Below are 13,865 nucleotides of genomic sequence, written 5' to 3' on the forward strand. Positions count from 1 at the left end.
GAAAATGAGGAAAAAAGATATCCTTGAAGTATGGAGTAATTACTTCAAAAAATTGCTAAATGAAACAAGCAGTGATAGCACAGTGGTAAAAAACACTCAACAGTCATACAGTTACCAATACATATTCATACTTGAAGTAGAAAAAGCCATCAAAGGCTTGAAATGTGGAAAGGCAGCAGGAGAAGGTGATATTCGTCCAGAAATGCTGAAGTATGGTGGTATAAATGAATTACAGTGGCTGCACTGTATAGTTCAGAAAGCATGGACAGAGGGACGAATTCCTGATGATTGGAGTAGAGAGACTGGAGTAGAAAGGGAAATAAAACTGAATGAGAGAATTACAGAGGTTTTTCCCCTACTGAGTGTTCCTGGAAGATTTATGCAAGTATACTTGAGAAACGGTTGAGAAGAATTGTGGAAGAAAAGCTTGGCGAAGAACAAGCTGGATTCATGCCAAATAGAGGCTGTCAGGATCAGATCTTCACTTTACGACAAATAGTTGAGAAAGCATGGGAATATAACAAGATCTATATTTAAGTTTTGTAGATCTGGAAAAGGCATATGACAAGGTGCCAAGAGAGAAGCTACTCAATACACTACGGTTATATGGTGACAATGGGGCATTATATCAAGCAATACTTAGTCTTTATTTGAGTTGTAAGTCAGCAGTTAGAATTGAAGGAAGTTCATTAAGATAGTTTAATGTTAAATCTGGTGTGAGACAAGGATGTACATTATCCCCTCTGTTAATGAATAATAATCCATATAGATAATGAATATCTATATGGATCACATTATGAAGGAAAGTGGTATTAAACATAATATCAAAATTGGAGATGTTAATGTCAGCTCTTTGCTTTATGCAGACAATGTTATACTTCTAAATAAATCTGCTACAAGTCTGTAAGATTCCCTGACTAAATTGAATAATTGTTTTAATAGATATGGTATGAAGGTCAGCAATAAAAGGACAAAGACAATGAAAATAGGCAGAATCGTTGAAAATATCAACTGCGTTGTGAACGGAGAACCTGTTGAACAAGTAAAACATTTCAGCTACTTAGGCATAATTTTTAGTGAAGATGGTAAATTAAATATGGAAATAGACAACAGAATCAACAAAGCTGGTATGGTAGGAAGTCACTGAATAAATTCATATGGAATAAGAGAGAAATTAGTTGGAATATTAAATTAGTATACAAGACAGTGTTCAAACCAGTTTTAACTTATGGATCTGAGAGCTGGGTCAGAAGTAAAACACTTGACCAAAGACTAGAGACCATAGATATGAGAGTCCTGAGAAAGATTATAGGTGTGAACAGATGGCATCAATGGCAATATCATATTAAAAACGAGGATATTAGGAAAGAACTTGACATTGTCAACATCCAGGAATGGGTTAGCAGAGCTAATCTCAGGTGGTATGGTTACTTAAATAGAATGGACGAAGAAAGATTAGCAAAAGAAGTGTTCTCTGCCAGGTTGGCAGCAAAACGACCCAGAGGAAGACCAAGATATAGGTGGATTGATACTGGACAAAGTGCCTTAGATGATAGAAATATAATATTTGATAATGTTGGAGTCTTGACAAGTAACAGACAGACTGGTGTACATATCCTGTACACCCCTTGAGGGTACATGGCAGGAATTTGATGATGAAGTATTTATTAATTGGTATTTTACTTTTTTTTTCCCCATGGTCTGGAAATCCTGCTCTAGAAACTTTTTCAAGCCAATTTAGGTTTTCAATAAGCAGGATGGTGGTCTCACACGAGACAATAAAATTCATCTCCTACCTAAAGACAATCACAAGCATCCATGCCCATAGCAGGATTTGAACCCGCAGTCTGTTGATTGGAGAGTGAATATGCTAACCACTTGGCCAACCAATTTGACATGTCTTTTGTTTCCTCTTGTCTTATTATGAGAGCTTCCTGTCATGCCACTGTAGGGAATTAATATATTTTGTAGACATGATTTGATTCCGTGATTTTTCTTAAAAAAAAAATTTAGTCATGTGCCTATGGTAGAGATTTTTCCATTGTTTGTTATAGTGAGGGTTGGTTATATAATAGATAAGGGCAAATTTTAAAACTTATTTTGAGATCAATTTTTATTTTTAATTCTTTTTAACTTACCCGAAGCTTAACACCATCTTCTTCATCATCTTCATCAAATATTGCTTTCATTTCTAAGCCATGCTTAAAGGCACATGTAACATGATATGCTGTTTTACACTGCTTGACCTATAATAATAACAGATATACACATACAATACAGTTTTAAATATGGAAAAATAATTAATCTTGAACCTCACTTTATTCCTCTATTTATATGCCCCTGATTTCTCTAAGCAGAAATAAATCTCATTATTTGGATTAAAAACAATTGAAATTAAAAAATTCAGATAAAAAAATATGGAGATCAGATTAAAAAATAAGTGTATGTTTTATATTCCTTCCTAATGAAAAAAGGATGATGCTTAATAGCACTAACTCCATTATTTATACTAATCTATACTATACTGAACCCGTGGCACCAGAAGTAATTTCTTATAGCACAATGTTTACTACACTGAATTTAGGGGAAAAAAAGAAAAAAGCTGCTCCCTCATTCCAAGAAAATAAAGGTGCAAAAAAAATATCGACATGCAAGTGGGTAACTGTGCTTCTTGAGCATCTCACACCAAGCTTTAGTAGATCTCTTGGTATTATTAATTGATTATGTTAATTATCACTAAATTTATTCACACCCACACATGCACATTGGAAGTTTCAAGTATTGGTAAGTTGGCAGTTATGAAGTATTTTGAACTTTGAATAAATAAGGAATAAATTAAATTATTTTGTCACCATATAATTTCATATTTAGTGTTATGGTATTTCAATTTCGGGGGAAAAAAAAAAAAAACAGATTTTAACTCGAGTATTCAGAGATGCTTAAATCAAATTAACATTGATGTGGATGAAACATTCATATTATGTTAGCTGCAGACAAAACAAATTAAGAGGAAAAGAATAATCAAGTTAAAATAGCATGTACACAGAATTTTGACTGCCATAAATTATGCACATTGCTACTTGAAAAGAGGCTACCAAATATCAAACATTTTATGGCCAACACAACAATATCTTCTACAAAGAGTGATAAATGGGGAAAAAACTGTAGCCACTATTATTATATGGCAGGGAAAAAAAACAAAGGAAGTAGTAGGATATTGTATACAATTATTATAGAAAACAAAGAATTGGCAGGAACCATACATGAAACACACAAATAAGAGAAAGTAGAAATTCAAACAATAATGTGAGACAAGAAAGAAATAGAGTGTGAAATTATAAAAATGAAAAATGTAGAATTAATGTTTACATTTAGAATCGCTTAAGAAGCAAGTAATGGATACGGATCCAGATGTTAATCAAAGAATGGTTGTTTGCCAAAGTTTAGAGAGTTATTTTGCTTGTTATTGTAGAATTTATGCTGATAAGAAAAAAAACTAAAACTGTTCAAACGACTCTTGATAACTTTTTTTTATAAAAAAAATTGCAGTAACTAATGTAGGTACAAGCATTTATTAAACATTTCCTTTGCATTCATTTTGTATCTTTCCTAAAAGAGCCATATATAAACGAATTATTAATACAGTAATTGATCATGGATGAATTGTAATTTTTACCATTGATTATTATATTTGATTACCGCGATTTTGATATACGCGATAACATCGAGGGATTAATTAATCACGTTAATCAAGGGATACCTGTGTGTCCCTTATATACAGGTATCCCTCGATTAACGTGGTTAATTAATCCCTCGATGTTACTGCGTATATTAAATCGTGTTAATCAAATCTAATAATCAGTGGTAAAAATTACAATTCGTCCATGATCGATTACTGTATTAATAATTCGTTTATATATGGCTCTTTTAGGAAAGATACAAAATGAATGCAAAGGAAATGTTTAATAAATATTTGCACCTACATTATTTACTGCAATTTTTTTTTATCAAAAAAAGTTATCAAGAGTCGTTTGAACAGTTTTAATTTTTTTCTTATCGGCATAAATTCTACGATAACAAGCAAAATGACCTCCAGACCTCAGCAAACAATGAATAAAACATAAAGAAAAATACCGCAAATATAATACATGATGGTACAAATTAAGTGGATATTGAATCCAACGTTATTTCATAGCCAAATATAGAAACTATGAGTTCTGTGCTGAATATATAGAAACAAAGTTTCGGCAGATGCAAGCATAAGCAACCTTATGAGCAACTCGTAGTAAAGGTGGAGTAAGCTCCAGATCACTTTCCCTAGTATTTTCCATAAATGTAAAGAACATCTCCTAGAGGGACATGTATGATAAATAAGCCTTTGGCTCTATTTCAGTAATACATGATGGTTTATTTATTTTCAGTTACAATCTAGAAATTATTGAACAAAGAATAAAAAAAAAATTAAAAAAAAAAACTAAACCATACTATACTGACATCAGAGGTTGTGGTATCTCTCAGATATAATTTACTGTCAAATATCACAAACCTTCACATAACATGTGTTAAACCAAACTGACAGGAAAAAACAGTGCGGAATTTCACTCGTAACATATGAATGTACAGCTACTCATGACCTGCAAGCTATACACTGAATTGTGTAAGAATATTTATATTAAACATTTTGCATGTATCTGTCATATCAGCTGCGAACTCCGCAGGGTTAAAGGTGCGTTAATCAAAACTCTTGCCACGTATATCAAGGGATTGCCGCAATTGATCAAATCCCGCATTAAGCAATATATATATATATATATATATATATATATATATACAGGGTTGGCAAATAAGTTCATTCTGTTTTCCAGAGTGGAATGAAACACATTTTATTTAATATATATAATACATACTAGTCAGTTATATATTGACCCTCTTTATCAATGACCTTTGCCCTCTGTCCACCAACTTCATTATGCCGCATTCATTAAACTCCTGAGTGGGTTTACAGGTGAAAAACTGATCCAGGTGTCTTTTGACAGCCTCCTCATTAGCGAAGGTTTTCCCATTCAGAGAATTCTGCAACAATCGGAATAAATGATAATCAGAAGGTGCCAGGTCCGGTGAATACGGAGGATGTGGCAAAACATCCCAGCCAAGACGTAACAATTTACTCTGGGTTGTTAACGATGTGTGGGGTGAAGTTGTCGTGGTGAAAGACAACTCCTTTCTGATTTGCCAATTCAGGACGTTTTGTGCTAATTGCAAGGGCCAGTTGAATCAATCAATACAGTTGAATCAATCGTTCATCTGACAGTAACACCTCGTAGTCGACAACACCTTTATAATCCCACCACACAGAGAGCATGATCTTCTTTGAGTGCAATCCCGTTTTCGAGGTTGTTTGCGGTGGTTCGCTCTTGTGCCCCCATGATCTTTTGCGTACACATTATCGTACAAGACCCATTTTTCATCTTCCGTAATCATCTGCTTCAAAAATGGGTCGTTTTCTTGGCGACATCGCAGCAAATCACAGATAGATATGCGAGCAGTCATATTAACCTCAGTCAATTCATGCAGCACCAAAGCATTGAGTTTTAAAACATATCCCAGCTTGTGCAAATAGTTTTCAATGCTTGTATGGGATATGTTCAGTACTGCAGAAATCTCATGCACTTTTTTGTGATGAATTTTTGTCGAACGATATCCTTCACAACACTCGAATCAACCTCGGTCGAGCAACCAGCACGAGGCGCATCACTGACGTCGAAATCTCCAGAACAGAATTTGGCAAACCACTTTTGGCATATGCGTTGTGTTAAGGCACCATCCCCGTATACTTTGCATATTTTTTATGGGCCTCTGCAGCTCATTTGCCTTTTTTGAAATAAAAAAGCAAAATATGCAGGTAATGTACGTTATTTCCTTCCATTTCTAAAAATATGTTACACACAAGCAACTGAAATATGCTGAACGAAAATTCACTGAAAGGTTATGTGAAATGTCGCCTTTCAACTGTGCAATAGAGTTGTGCAGTAATGCAACAATAACGACAGGCGAAGTTCGCGTAAACCAAACGAACTTATTTGCCAACCCAATAGATATAGATATTCTCAAAGTGAAATACCTAATTAATTACTTCTCTTGTGAAACATTCAAAAATAAGCTATATAAATAAATTTATACATGAACTTCAACAACTGGGCTACTCATATACAGAGGCTAATGACTTCACATCAATTACCTTAGTATCCCATAATGCAATGCACATATTCTTATGGACATATATAATGCTATGCATTATGAGAATTGCTACTACCAAGATCAGTTTTGCCCTTTATTGAGGTCTCATCAGTAGGAGCCAGACCTCAGAAGTGATACCAAGATTGAAGTAATGCAGTAGTCATATCCATATACAAGTAGTCAAAAGGTGTCACACTTTATTACTAAAATACTCTAAATTAGAGCTAGATGTTGTTTGAATTTTTTTTTTAACTTGGTTATACTATATATATATATTAAAGATGCCAAGAAATGATATTCTTGGTTAATCCTTTATCCAAGTGTAAGCAAACGAAAAATTTGCACGTGAAGTAGCTTCATGACTGGGCTTGTATATAGAAGCTAATGACTACACATGAATTGCCTTAGTATCCCAAATGCAATGCACATATCCTTATGCACATGTATAATGCTAAGCATTATGGGAAATTACACTACCAGACCGGTTTGCTTATACTTGGATAAAGGATTAAACCAAGAATATCATTTCTTGGCATCTTTAATTTATAGTATAACCAAGTTAAAAAAACTTTCATACATCTATCTATAATCCAGAATATTTTACTAATAAGGTATGACACCTTTTGACTACTTTATATGAAAATGTAACTTCTGTATTACTTCTTCAACCTTGGTATCAATTCTGGGTCGGGCTCTCAATGATGAGACCTCAATATAGGTCAAAACTGGTCTGGGTAATGACTCTTCCCATACAACATGCATAATGCACAGCATTATGCATGTTGATAAGGATTTGTGCTTTGAATTACGGGATACTAAGGTAATTAATGCAAAGTCATTGGCATATACAAGTAGTCCAGTTGTGAAGTAACTCCACGCGCAAATTTTTTCTTTGCTTACACCTAGATAAAAGATTAAACCAAGAATATAATTTCTTGGCATCTTTTATTTATAGTATAACCAAGTTAAAAAAAACTTGTATACAAGTTTACAAGATAGACAATTACTGGTTTGAAATCAAGATAAAAGTACTAATTTCATTTGTTGGTGATATGCTAATTACACACTTTAAACTCACGTCCCCAAATGTAAGTCCAGTTATAGTTAAACAATTAAAGCAAAACATTTGTAGAGCAGAAACTTTCTGCAAATAGTTCTTCTCAGAATAAACAAAAGAATATCCATAGGTTGAGAAGAGACTGCAGGGAAGTGTGTGCATGTGTATGTAAAAGAGAAAGAGAGAGAAAGACAGACAGTGGAAAGGGTGGTGAAGATTAATCACTATAAACAAGCTATTTTTGTTTCATATATACACACACACACACACACACACACACACAGCCTGCATCTGCTTTTGTTGGGAATGATTCCTTAATATTACTCCCCAAGAACTTTTAAGAGATCTGAACTTAATGTTGTTTGGGATTAAGAAAATAAACTAAAAATACATTCATGATCATCTATTACAATAGATATGTAATTATCAGTAGAATGAATGCATGCTTTGATTGCAGTGCATTCATTTGATTCTTGAATGATTATTTTACTGGACAATGAATAGTAATTCTTTATCAACATGTCAAGATTTTCATCATGGTGATTAGTTTAGATCAAACTCATCTTATTCTCAAGATCAGTAAGCACAACTCTGGAGGTGGGAAAAAAATTCCTTTCACCTCTAAGTTTTTTTCGATGACATTTCAAAAACAGATTCAGAAGAAATCTGAATAATCTGAATTTAGAAATTTGAGCTCAAAGCAAATCAAAGCTGAAAAAAAGATTATGATTAATGATGAAAATTTTGTTTATATAACTATCAATGAACTGTGAATATACTTGCATTCGTTTAATCCTAGTTTTCATCAATTATTAATTTTTGGTTAACTTATTTTAGCACAAGTTTTTTTTTTTTTTTTTTTGCATAGTCTCACTTGATTTCAGAAAAACAAAAATATTTTTATAAAGCTTAATTTTCAACTATTTCACAGTAATGGCAGGTCTTTGTTGCATGACTTGATACCCTGCATACCCCTTCATGAAAAACATGCAATATCCTGCATATGTGCCACAAGATTCCATTCCTATTTTGAGAGCACTATTTTAATATGCCACATCATAAAGTGCACATATGCATACACACATTACATAAAACCTAGAGCTAATTAAGTAATTAACAAATTTCTTACAGAACACTGAATACAGGCACCAACTCGCTCACGGCATACTGAACATACTAAGGCCCATCTACTTGCCTAGAAAAATAGACAAAATGATACAGAATTATTACTATCATCATTTCTATGTACAAAGTTATATATATATATAAAATTAATTAAATGATTATATATACCGAGAATGAAAAAACAACAAGGTTTAATATTAAGATACAACTAGTTTCGTTGAATGATTCAACTTCTTCAGGTATCACAGACAAAGAATTATACAAAAAATGACAGACATGATAAAATTACATCAACAGATCTAGAATAAAAGACAATAGTACATTTAAAAACAGGAATGCGAGCTTGAGTTCCAATTAAAGTTGACTATGTGTGTGAGCTGACACAAGTGCACCAATACTGAACAGTGGCAATGTGTGCATCAGAGAGATTGAAACTAAGGCTGTTGTTAATATGTGATGAATTTAGAGATTTTTTTTTCCTTCTTTCAAAAAAAAAATCCTAAGGGGAAAAAATCTCATGATCATCAGATACCATTATAAAGGTATTACTGTCATCATAGCAGATGTTGAAGTTTATGCAAACAATGCAAATTACTGTGTTTGACTTGAAAAAATGGAATATTATGTAATGATGAAAATGGAAAAATAAGGAAATTGATAAATATATAAATATACAAAATGCCTTAAGTATTTTAAAGAGTGGATCGAAAATAGATTATAATGATCAGAAGGTATAATCATTTCTTAAAAAGGGACTACACTGACAGATACAGGAAATGAAACTAGAATGTTTTAAGAAATTTCATCCCAGAAGAAAAGAGACTCTCGCTACAGTTATATAATAACAGTGTTTCAGGTCATTTACTTAAGTCCATAATACCTGGCCAAACAGAGGGTTATTTATTGAGAAACTCTCCCCCCAACACACACACAACATTTAATTCTTCTTTCCAAAAATTTTCCCCCAGGAAATGAAGTTTTTCACTGATTAAATGGTCAAGGATGCAGTGACATAACTACTAGAAGTGATCACAATTGATCTGAGATTCTCCACTGCTTCACCTGCCTGAAAAAATGGAGTGACCTATGAAGATACCAATAAGAACCTAGTGTGTCTCAAAAATAAGTCAAGCTTTCTGACAGATTATCATTTAAGCAAAGTATCATGTTAGAGGCTTAATGGATTGTATACAGCACTCAGAAAGGATTAAAACAGAATTTAATACTTCCTATATTTCGTCTCAGTCACTGAGACATCTTCAGAGATTACAAAAAAACTAATGTAACATATACACAAATAACACTAAGCCCAACCACGTGGGTGACACTAAAGTCCTATCTAGGTGGGGTGCCCTCTAAGGGCGGCTGTAGGTGGCCTGGAATGTAAAGTGGGATCTCTGATGATAAGTGTTTCCCAAATCTTAGGAAGCTTAATGTAACCGTACTTATTAAGATTTGATTGATTTCTGAGAGCTGCTGCTGATTCCAAAAATAGTCTCTCTTTTTTGAATTTGCTGTGGTGGAGCATGGTGATTTTTTTCCATGAGATCCTGTGGGTTGTATCCAAGACATGGTCAGCCAGGCCTGACTGACCATAGTCGTGGTTGCAGATGTATGACATGTGTTCCTCCAGGAGGATATTTGCTGATCTGCTTGTCTGTCCAAAGTACACCAGCTTACAGGAACAGGGTACTTTATAAACTTCAGGCACTACTGTTAAATTTTGAATGAAAGGTTTATTATATTGTAAGATATTTCATTTAGATTTAACAGGTACAAAAAAATTCCCTGAGAAAATGCTTGTATATAGGCATAAGTGAAATCGTTGACAGAAGTAACGAAATAATCATTTAATTGTAAATTCTCCTATGTATTATATTGCTAAGTATCCTTGAAAAACCGATAAGGGTTGGAATTTAGTAAAAGTTATGTTAACATGAGAAAGTTAGATCTAAGTATACAACGAGATAATCGGCTTAAAGAAACGACCCCAGACAGTCGCGTACGCAAGGTCCAAGTTGAGCACGTGGAGAGAACAATACCGAGTGCAAGAATTTTAGGTGCCGGCCGGAAAAGAGTGATGTAAGAGGGAGAACAGCTCAGCAAGGATGTATAGAGCTTGCCGAACCCAAGTTCTATATATTTTTCTCTATATTGTTCGGGATTCCTGTTCAAATCGTTCCCGGAGAAACTGCATGAGAGTGGTTGAAAAGAACGATGTCCAGTGGCAGCCATGTGGCTAGATAGTGATCCAGTGTGGGCATAATCATCGGTACAGTGGAAAAGCCAGCACAAACTGATCAACATGCAGAACCACGTATCTGAAAACTTCAAACTCACGTTTTTGACTTTTAGACCTTTTTTTGGCAAACCTTTTCACTGAAAATGGTCTAATTGTGAAGCGACTTCACAAGATTTAATAGAGATCCTAAATATACCTAAAACATCACCAATAAAAACGATCCAGTTAAAATCAGAATTGAATTATTTGGACCCAATGTGCATACTAATTCCAAAGTTTATTAAATTATTAATTTCATATGCGCTTTGTATTCTTATATTTCCATTTGTATTATAATTCCATTTTTATTGGTAAAATCATTTTTAGATATCAATAATTTTTCTTCTGCTTGACAGAATTTATTGAAATTTGGTATTTATAGTTACTATTAAAATGTGTCATTTCATTTGGATCAATTTAAAGTCAAAATTAGACGAATCAGAAATGTGTGAAAAAACACGATCGACACAGTCCCGGCAGAGCAGCTTCGTCCACATCGGAAAAGGTGATTCATGATCGTAATCACTAGTTTGTCTTACCTGAAGACAACTGACTGTAAGATATGGTAACAAGCCGTGTGAATTTTTCGGGAGATCGAGAGAAAAGGCAAGAGAGATCCTGATGCTTGGTAATGTAGAGACTTTTTAATTCCTTTGTATGCAAATTTGTGCAAATATGCTAAGTGATTGGACTTACAAAATTGAACCAGGACTTTAGTATCTAATCAACTGGTAGATTGTCTTAGCTCTGATTAAGAATTCATGTACAGTGTGGTATTGAATTGCTAAAGTTTGTTATAGCCTGATAGTTCTTGAATCTAGAATAAGATAAATGCTTGTACAAGAATGTTAGTTGAATAGGATCAAGTCAGAAATTTAACTGGTAGTAGATATTTCAGGAGACCTCCTCCCCGATAAACACCAACAATGAACAACAAACAAGGGAGACAAGGAGCGACCAACCACCGGCAAGCAAAAACCATGTGTGATCAACCTATGTCCCCATCAATGACACAATTCTCCTACTAGAGAACAAATTTCCACCTGACATTACAGCCCTCTTTGCCCACATACTACAGTCTGGTTACTTCGTGTGGCAAAACAAATTTTACCTACAAAAAGAAGGTACAGCCATAAAGTCATTAAAAGCCAACCAAGACATAATAATAACGAAATCGGATAAAGGCAATGCCACTGTCGTCCTCGACAGGTCAACATACATACTTCAGATGAATCAACTAGTAGCCGATAACAACACATATAAGCTGGTAAATTATAACCCAACAAACAGGATAAAGGATTAAACAGAGAAACTACTCAAGTCCATCATCACTTCTTTGCCACCGGACACAGTTAAAAAACTCAAACCCCACTACGCCCGTTCCCCCAGAATATATGGGGTCCCGAAAATACACAAACAAAATGTGCCGCTTCGACCAATTGTGGAAGGAATAGACAGCCCCAATTACCACTTAGCCAAGAAATTAGCGTCAACACTCAAGGCATTGGTAGGTCATTCCCCCTCCTACATAAAGAACACACAACACCTTATAAACAAAATTAAAAACATAACACTCGACAAAGACGACTTTTTTTTTTTCTTTTCTAAATCACTTGGGGAATTGAACAACGTAGATCTGAATATAAATTAAATTATACTTTAATAAATATCTCCGATATTTCGGCAACGTCACGTTGCCATTTTCAAAAGGAACTTACAAAAAAAAAAGGCACGTGCACGCAGGCACTACAACACAGTAACTGAGAATGAAGATATGAAGCTATCGTTCTCCTAGAAGTCCTGATGGTGCCCTCTAGCGGGTTAAGTAGGTGTTCTTGGCCGTTGGGCTGAAGGTCTGCTGATGTATGTCTCCCAAATTTGGGGCAGTTGCATACAACCAAATTTGTTGAGGTTTCAGGAGTTTCTTAAGGCTGAGGCTGATTCCATAAATAGTCTTTCGAAATTGTATTTGCTACGGTGTATTACTGTAGCTTTCTTCCACCGTATTCTGTGGCGTGTATCCAGAGCATGGTCTGCAAGACCAGAATGGCTGTACTTGTGAAACCGGATGTAGTCCTTGTGTTCAGAAATCTGATATTCGCTGTCCTGCCTGTTTGGCCAAAGTACGAACTGCCAAACTGCCAGGTCCCTTGCAGTTGTAAACTGCAAGGGACCTGGTATACACCAGGTAGGTCTAGGGAAAGTGGTTGGTCTTTGGTGGAGTGGATAAGGGAGGAAAGACGACTTATTAGTCAGTTTCGACGTTTCTGCCCTTTTCACAAATGTCCCCATGAATGACACAATTCTCCTACTAGAGAACAAATTTCCGCCCGACATTACAGCCCTCTTTGCCCACGTACTACAGTCTGGTTACTTTGTGTGGCAAAACAAATTTTACCTACAAAAAGAAGGTACAGCCATGGGCTCACCACTATCCCCGCCCCCCCCAATAGCTAACTTCTACGTGGAAACATTTGAGCAGAGGGCTCTTGATTCCGCCATGCTAGGACCGACAGTCTGGCTTAGATACATTGACGGCGTGTTCGCGATCTGGCCACACGGCAACAAATGCTAAACACATTCCTTAGCCACCTGAACAAACAACACGAACGCATACAATTTACCATCGAAATCGAAAATCAAAACTCGCTCTCATTCCTAGACACACTAGTCACACATCTTCCTTCACGGTCTACCGAAAACCGACACACACACACGGGCCAATACACACATGCTAATTCATACCACCAACCATTACAAAAATATGGAGTCATTAACACCCTTAAAAACAGAGCTATAACAATTTGCTCTAACCAGCAAGCTCCGAAACAGGAACTAAAAATTCAGCGACACTTTTATAAATAATAGCTATAACAAAAATACTATTAATAAAGTACTTCATAAAACATCAAAAAAGAATCTAGATTACAGTAAAACCATAGCCATCCCATACATTAAAGGGTTATCAGAAAAAATCAACAGAATCCTACACCAATATAATTTCAATGCCACCTTTAAATCACTTACAAAACTTAAAAACATATTCAACTCCTCCAAGGATCCTCTCCTCCCATTAGCACATCCTGGAGTCTATTGCATCCAATGCACCTGTAACTTACCATACATTGGTGAAACTGGACCTACAATCCCTATACGTAAGAAAGA

General features: G+C 34.9%; 1 protein-coding gene across 9 annotated transcripts in view; it reads right to left on the bottom strand.

The window, feature by feature from the left end:
- LOC150097938 (protein Jade-1-like) overlaps positions 1-13,865 on the bottom strand; it is a 335,931-nt gene that overhangs the window by 35,356 nt on the left and 286,710 nt on the right. For all 9 annotated transcript variants that reach the window (XM_090405951.1, XM_090405944.1, XM_090405950.1 and 6 more), the window contains 2 exons: positions 8,424-8,489; positions 2,139-2,246 (listed from right to left, as the gene is read on the bottom strand). In XM_090405951.1, the coding sequence (XP_090262077.1) occupies positions 2,139-2,246; positions 8,424-8,489 (174 nt within the window). The remainder of the gene's footprint in view (positions 1-2,138; positions 2,247-8,423; positions 8,490-13,865) is intronic.

This window comes from Typopeltis vanoorti, chromosome 16 (genome assembly GCF_054136105.1).
Source record: "Typopeltis vanoorti isolate ZY-2024b chromosome 16, IOZ_Tvanoo_1.0, whole genome shotgun sequence".
Taxonomy (NCBI): domain Eukaryota; kingdom Metazoa; phylum Arthropoda; class Arachnida; order Uropygi; family Thelyphonidae; genus Typopeltis; species Typopeltis vanoorti.